The 8336-nt window shown below is 34.4% G+C and overlaps 1 protein-coding gene across 1 annotated transcript in view; it reads right to left on the bottom strand.

Annotated features, from left to right (window-relative positions):
- Window positions 1-8104, bottom strand: part of LOC107666966 (contactin-4-like) — a 38125-nt gene extending 30021 nt beyond the window's left edge. The window contains exons 1-4 of the mRNA XM_016458524.1: window positions 7970-8104; window positions 3917-4043; window positions 2927-3102; window positions 1624-1719 (exon numbers count right to left, since the gene is read on the bottom strand). Coding sequence (XP_016314010.1) covers window positions 1624-1719; window positions 2927-3102; window positions 3917-4043; window positions 7970-8030 — 460 coding nt within the window. The 5' untranslated portion in view covers window positions 8031-8104. The remainder of the gene's footprint in view (window positions 1-1623; window positions 1720-2926; window positions 3103-3916; window positions 4044-7969) is intronic.
- Between the last annotated feature and the right edge of the window lie 232 nt (window positions 8105-8336).

Below are 8336 nucleotides of genomic sequence, written 5' to 3'. Positions count from 1 at the left end.
CCTCTTTAACAAAAAAAAAAAAAAAAAAAAAAAAAAAGAAATGTAACATATACACACATACACAGACAAATTAAAATGTAGGGGTCAAGAATTTTTTTTTTTTTTTTTTAAATATTACTATTTTAAATAACTGCTGTTCTTTTGAATTTCCTGTTCATCAAAGAATCCTGAAAAAAGTGGTTTCCACAAAAATATTAAGCATTATTAATAATCCTTAATATTATTATTATTTCCCCTGAAAAATAAAAGATCAAAAGGATTAACAATGCAGATTTATTTTCACAGCCTTCCTTGATCATATTTACCAAGGGTACCAACAATTCTGACCATGTGTGTATATATATACTACATATTTATATATTTACTAAATATAATATATGTAATTGTGAGAAAATAAAAAAATGAATTTTTTTACAATTTCACTGTTGCACCAGGGTGGGGAAAAAAGGTAATTCCCACAAGCAAAATGTCTGATTTCAAATTGTACACTTCCAGGTGGTTTTTCACCAGCCAAGCAACTGCCATTGAGATTAGCAGGAATGCTAATGGATAGCTCTCCCCATGTATTGTGTTATCTTTGACTAATATTTAAATTTGTTTGATGATCTGAAACATTAAAGTGTGACAAACATGCAAAAAAATAAGAAATCAGGAAGGGGGCCAACACTTTTTCACACCACTGTATATAGACCTCCATAGTTTCACCCCTGATAAAAACCACTTCCAGGACTGAGCTGCGGTATCTAGCCATTGTATAAATTCCCAAGAAGCATTATCCATATGAAAGAGCCTCGGATTACGGAATGTGGCAAACAGTCAAGAGTGGTGTGGCGGGAGAACAAGGGAAGGAAAATAGAAGATGGAGGGTGGTGGCGGGGAAGGTGTGGGTCACTTAAGACCATTGATTTGACTGGAAATGTGGTGGAATGACAGAACAGTGGTGCGGTGGCGTGAAATTGCACCTCTGGTGCATGTGTGTGTGGCTCTTTGAGGGGCTGCTAATCAGCTGTACACAGACACAGAAGAGGTGCACAGCTGGAACGGAGGATAAAGAGGCACGTCGCTTTAAACCAGCCACCACATGCCTTTATTACCTTTCAACAGAAGGCCAATGCTTAAGAAAATAACCTTTCCAAATGACCACAAGGGCACAAGTGCCATTAGGAAGGAGGAGGGCTAAATGCCAAGAGGTTGGTGCATGAATGCAAGAACGCCAGCTCCAGAGTGAGCCATTGTGCTCCGGTCATTTGAAAGCTTGATTTGCTCACAATATGAGATGATTAAGATACAATCTGAACCAACATGTACCATACATACTAAGTGAGCAGAGTGCAGAGAGGTTTGCTCCTTGCAGTCAATTCCTGACCTTGGATTTGCTTAGCATTATTCTACAGGCTAAACACAAAGCTTGAATTGATAATAATGTGCCGTGGAAAGAGGTCAATGGGTTTTGCGAACAATTGTCACTCTTGTTTTGTATGAAAGGCTCTATTCATACAAAGCAAAATGGAAGAGTAGTGATAACTTTAAAGAAGAGCGGCTTGTGTATTTGTATGCAAAAAAAAAACCCAGCTGCACATAATAAATAACATTCAGATTCATACAGAATACAATAAAATGTACCTCCGAAGTGGGGCGGCGGACCGCACAGGAGCACAACAGCCTGTCCTTCTCTCACTAATACTGGACTTCTGCCCTTGCTGCTGAAATTCTGCAGGTCTGCGGAAACAAAATAATAGGATCGCCGTTACTTTTCATTAAAGGCACTGTCATCGCTCTGACGTGCAACAGACGACTCCCAGAGCAGGGACCTTTAGAAATGCCACTCTATAGCACAGGAAGGGACAGGCAAAAATGATATCCCACACTGGGCTAAAGTTGTGGTGTTTATTCAAATATCAGCTATCCAGCCTCATGAATGTATGCCTGTGTGAAATAAGTTGTGTTTTGCGCAAATAAAACACACGCCACAAAAAATACCTCATTCATTTTTTTGAATGAGGTAAGAATTTGCAAGTGGGGTAAAAAAGAAAAGAAAAGATTTTTATACTTAGGTGTATAAAATGCCACTTAGACATTCTAACTTGCAGACTAAAGTGATGATTTCTGTAGACATGTGGTTATCATGATAACTATGTTAATTGCATATTGTCAGATCTATATTTTATAAATTAGCAAAGAACAAAGTTCTTGGAAAAGGCTTCAATTCCCTGTATATTTTGCATGCAATATAAGTTGCTTTGGATAAAAGTGTTTCCAAAATGCATTAACACGAAAAAGAAGAAGAAATAAAAACACATAATGAAAAACTTTCCTCATTATAGGTTAAGAAATAAAATGTATTTTTCAAGACTTCAGAACTGATGGCTATGTGAGAAGGTAAATCATTGGGAAAATGCTTTTTTCCCACTCTGTAAACGCCAATTTTGCCAGTGAAGCACCACAAATTAGTCCTACAACAATTTCCTGCATCACTCAAGACCTGAAAAGACACATCTACTTGTGAAATTTCAAATGAACAACGTGTTTTTTAGATGTACGCACAATATGAACGAGGCAGACTTGCTGTGTTATGATTATCTCTTGATTTAAGTCCTTTTTTCAATTTTCCATGACAGGCTGCATTTTAGTTAGGCACCATTGGACATCTCCTGATCAGATAGGAAAATTTAGTTGTCAGTTTAAAAGCCTGCTACACCCAGGGAAAGAAAGTATATCTTACCCACTAATAGACCAAATGACAACATGAAATATGAAAGATAACACAGTGGCCATTTTTACATATTATGCATTTAAAGCTTCCAAAGGATACATATACATTACAGACAGTGTAGTCAATGTATTAGTAATCAAGAGTGGCGGAGACTGTGAGATGCTATTTTCAAACGTTCACATATACAAAACATATGGTTTAATACGCACTTACATGCAAATTCCACTTTAGCCTCTCGGCTCAGGATGGTTCCAAATGCATTAGTGGCGATACACTGGTAAACACCGCCATGCTTAGTTGCCTGAGGGTCATTGATCAAAAGGTTTCCCTCAACAAGGCTGTAGTTGAAGTCCATGCCAATATCAAGATCTTTCCTGTTGAATTTCCACCTAAATATGAAAACAGGTGGAATGGGCACAGGATAATGATGATGAGAAGAAGATATGCAAGCATCAAAAATATATAAATACTTTCTGTGGAACATATTTGTAACAATGTTATCATTCAAAAAATTTTAACTAAAAAATGTGCCAATTTTAAATTTCATTTAAATAAAATACAAAAACCTAAACTAAAAGAAAAATAAAATTAGTTGCCAAGACTACTAAAAGTTGGTGGCCTTGCCCTTGGCAAATAACTGAAATACAAAGTTATTAAAATTACTGAAATACTAAAATGACTAAAACTGATATAAAAATGTATAAAAACTATATAAAAAAAAATAAAATAACAAAAAAAAAATATATATGAAAATAACACTGTTCAAAAGTCTGACACTAGTGACAAAATGTTTAATTATAATTTTAATTTTTATAATTTACTAGTATTTACCATTTCAGAGTCAAAAGCTTAACTGAAAAATGTAATAATCGTCATCATTTCTTGTTAAAAATAAATTTATTTATTCAAACGTGATCTAATATTGTTCTAAAGAGCAAATAAAACCTGTCAATGTCAGTTAGCAACAAATGGAGAATCTTCAATATATGATGTTCAAATTGTACATTTCATTCCATTTTTTGTTGTTGTTAATGTTTTCAAAGTCTTGAAATTCTGTTTAATTCCAGGCATAAATGAGAGAGAGAAACACACACACACACACACACACACACACACACAAATAAACAAAAAAGAACAAAAAGTATTTTTTCCATATGGTCTCAGACTTTTGTATTGAGAAGATATTTAGGAAAACTGTCGTACTTATAATGTGGTGCTGGACTTCCCTTGGCTTTGCAGTTAATGAATATCTTGTTGTCCTCTGCGCTTAACGGGAAAACACTGTCACTGGGCTCTTGGGTGAACACTGGGCCATGTCGAATAATTCTCTCTAGAAGAAAAAACAAGAAGACTTTTGAGTCTTGAACATGAATCTAGATCATAAAACAGGTGTGAACACATCAGGTCCGCATTATGTCTAATGTGCACTATTCGTTTATTTTCAGCAGCTTCCCACACTGAGCTCATTAGATCTGCAACGTAAACACGTGCCAGAGGAACAGCTTTCAGTTCCCCTCTTGTAGCAGAAACTGTATCAACATGACGTCCTTCTTTTGGCAGGCCCGTAACACGCATGGCAGTGTGGCTAGGTCTGTTGTTTCGGTTGACTGCTGCCAAGACACCAATCCACCTCCCTAATTACCCCATGTTGTGGTAATTACTCCAGTGAAATGTATCATTTCTTAAATGAATAAACAAGCTCTCAGAAACATGTATGCTTCTCCACAGAGAAAGGAATTGTGCTTTTTTCCCCCCTCAATAAAACTCACCTGTAATTTTTTCCCTGTTCTCTCTGAGTGAATGAAATTCATTTTTACAGGTCCCTAACCTTGACAAGGACAAAAAAAAAAATTACTCTCCCGCATCATCAAGCTAATGGAAGTGTCCGGGTATGTTTGCCTGGGGTGAACCCCTGTCTCCTCACGCTGTGGGAGATGCTACCTTTTTTCACTTTCCCTTTTGTGTGTCCTTTGAACAATGGGAATTAATGAAGCATTTAGAGCGAGGAGTAGCACACTTACAGTAGTCCACATTTAGCCGTCATTTACGAAGGGGACATGTCCCCATCACTTTTTGTCATGGATGATTTTGCTCCCACCCATTTATGGAATTTACAACAGGGATGAATAAAATACAAAGAAGCATCTACAGTTCTTTAGCGGGACTGTTCATTCCAAGCACACTGGGGAAATGAAAAAAAAGGAAAATGTACTGGTAATTTTCTGCCAGGACATTATCCAGTAATTTTACGGACATTTCCATTAACCCTAAAACACAACGCAATGAAGTGCAAAATTCTAAATACAGCAAAAACACCTGTAAAAAGTCAATATGGAAAATTCCTTCATAAATATTATTTTTATGTTTTTTTTTTGTTTACAGTTAATTAGAATGTGTACCCACTCCTAATATGCACAACTGTTCAAAAGTTTGGGGTCAGTATGACTTTTTTTTTTTTTAATAAATTATTTATTTATATTTTTTATTCAGCAAGGATACTATCAAAAGTGATAGTAAAGACAAAACAATGTTATGTTGTTACAAAAAAATTCAAACAAATGCTGTTTTTTTTTTCAATATGATCATTTTCAACTGTGATAATAATAAGAAATGTTATCAAATCAGCATATTAGAAGGATTTCTGAAAGATCATGTGACATTAATGACAACTGAAAAATCAGCTTTGATATAACAATGAATAAAACCGAATTGTTTTAAATTGTATAAATATTTCACAAAATTACTTTTTTACTGTGTTTTTGATCAAAAACATCAAAAAAATCTCACCAACCTCAAACCTTTGAGCAGTAATGCACATTATATATTTTGGTTTATTTACATAATTATAATACTAATAATAGTAATAAATGCCACAAGTTGAAGTGAATTGGTTTGACAAGAATGACTGTTCCACTGTGTAATCCACTGTGAAATTATTGCGTAAATGAATTTGTACATTTTATTTCTAATCGTAATGTTATCGTAATGTTATTAATAATTTACTTACACTTACAATGAATCAAATTTCCAGCAGGGATTCTTTAAAATGAGGGCAGCCAACCTAGTTTAATAACTTCCTATGCTTATTATTATAACCACATCCTTATAGATTCATTCATTGTTTAAATATTAACTACATTCATTTTCAGTATCTGAATGTTAAATAACCATTTCACTTTTGGTAGATCACTATTATGCTTTCCCTCAGTATAACCTATTTTCTTAAATGAGAATGATTTCTGAATATGTGTAGGCTACATGAAATTTATTTATTTGACGCTACTACCAATTATCTTCAAGAGATCTAATCAACTTCTACACTGACAGGAAATTTACTGCAGTTAATTACCGCACAGCTTGTCAGTGTTTCATCAGCACTGTGACTGAAAATAAAAAAGACAAAAATCTTAGTCTGCCTTCAAAGCTACGATATGGCAGGCTGTTAGATATGTGGGTTTGGTCTCCTCAGGTCCTCCTCGCTGAATAGCTGCTGCCCTTCCATCTGAGGCTGTCTGGCCTCTGCACTTCCTTCTCTCCAGCTAAGCTTTCTGAATATCAAGCTGTGCAATCAAAAGAGCACCTGTGGCTTGAATGCAAATGCCCATTTGAGTTGGCACAGTTACTGTAACACAACAACGGCAATAACTGGAGCACCGGCACTGAGTGGGGGACATTGGTTCGTTTAAATAGGGCACCTGCCTCTTCAGACGGCCTCTTCCTTACAGCGCTGCAGTATGTGCTGAGAGTTGCATGAATCATTGGAGAAATAATATGCACTTTTTAATGGAAACTTTAAAAGACTTTTGAAACACTTCACTGCTGACAGGGTCTGATTATGCACATGGAGAGTTTTAGTGCATTTCTATAAGTAGCTGTACGTAATATCAATAACTCTTTCAATATTAATAGACTTCAACTCAAAGTGGTGGGTCACAGGTTTGTTCTAATTATGTGGGGAAAATGCAATTAATATAATGAAACTAAATATAATGGTGCAATATACAGTACATAGCAAAATAAACAAGTTTTAAAAATACAAAATATACTTATAATATCTATTTAATTTAATTTTATATATGAATTATTCAATATCATAATAGTAATGATAATAATAAATATACAAAAACAACTCAAAAGAAAACAGACAGCAAAAAAACCAATCCTTACAAGAATTTTGTCTAATTTTTCAAATCCTTGAAACAAGATAAATTTACCTGAGAGGCAACATTGCATAAAATGTTAAGATTATTTATAATAATAACTCAAAGTGGTGGGTCACAGGTTTGTTCTAATTATGTGGGGAAAATGCAATTAATATAATGAAACTAAATATAATGGTGCAATATACAGTACATAGCAAAATAAACAAGTTTTAAAAATACAAAATATATTTATAATATCTATTTAATTTAATTTTATATATGAATTATTCAATATAATAATAGTAATGATAATAATAAATATACAAAAACAACTCAAAAGAAAACAGACAGCAAAAAAAACAATCCTTACAAGAATTTTGTCTAATTTTTCAAATCCTTGAAACAAGATAAATTTACCTGAGAGGCAACATTGCATAAAATGTTAAGATTATTTATAATAATAATAATAATAATAATAATATTTTTTCAGAGAATCTATCTTTAATAAGAGTATATTTCTTTTTTTCTTACTGCACTGGCAGATTTTTTTCACTTGTTTTAAGCATAAATATGTAAAAAAAAAAAAAAAGTGAAGAAAAAACTGCCAGCGCAGTAAGACTAAATATATTTAAATTCACAGTGCAACCTATGAAAGTGAAAATTATTATGCAATGTTTCTTCTTAAATACATTTATATACTGTAAAACAAGTTAAAAAATACTAACTTAATAAATGTAAAAATGTCGGACTTCTGTAAGATTGAAAAATAATGTTGGGTTGCCGCTCAATGCCCAATATAACATCAAAACTAAACTGCTTTAGAACATTCTTCAAAGCTACATAAACATGAATACATTTTCCAATGCTAGTCTGTTATGAACAAGCAAAGTGTGCCAAAATAAGTAGGGTGAAGTTCTTGCTGAAGAGAAAAATCAAAAAACTGTCAAGACAAATGTCCTGCTGGGGCAACCACAAGAGCTTGTTCCCAGCATGCATCTGTCTCTAGAGGAATGAGAGAATGATTAGACAGAGGCATGAAAAGCCACTCTCTCTGCTGAAGTGGGGACTATGCAGAACAGGTGCGCTATCAAAGGCAAATCAGGGGATATCGTACCTGCTAGGCAGCTCTTGAGTGACAGCAGGATTAAGAGTTCCCATGGCAACAACATCTTCATCTTCCAAGGTCACAGAATCTCTTTTATTTCCATTCAACTGCAAGAGGAGCAAGTCGTGTTCTTCCTATGTAAAGTCAGCTTTGTTAGCTGAGGAATGTGCAAGGGACAGGGTGAGAGGGAGAAAGAGAGAAAGACAAAAAAAAAAAGATTAGAACAAAACAACACAAGCAAGAGAAGCTGTAACTTCAGATAAACCAGTGAAATATTAATAATTCATTCATCTAAATAAGGACAGACAGGATCCTATGCCTATGGGCCTGTTCACAGCTGATCAACTGCAGTCTGGATACCAAGCCTACCCTCAAT

Source organism: Sinocyclocheilus anshuiensis, unplaced genomic scaffold (assembly GCF_001515605.1).
Source record: "Sinocyclocheilus anshuiensis isolate Anshui unplaced genomic scaffold, SAMN03320099.WGS_v1.1 scaffold615, whole genome shotgun sequence".
Classification (NCBI taxonomy): domain Eukaryota; kingdom Metazoa; phylum Chordata; class Actinopteri; order Cypriniformes; family Cyprinidae; genus Sinocyclocheilus; species Sinocyclocheilus anshuiensis.
Note: the sequence above shows the minus strand (reverse complement) of the source record. Positions and strands in the feature narration are given on the sequence as shown.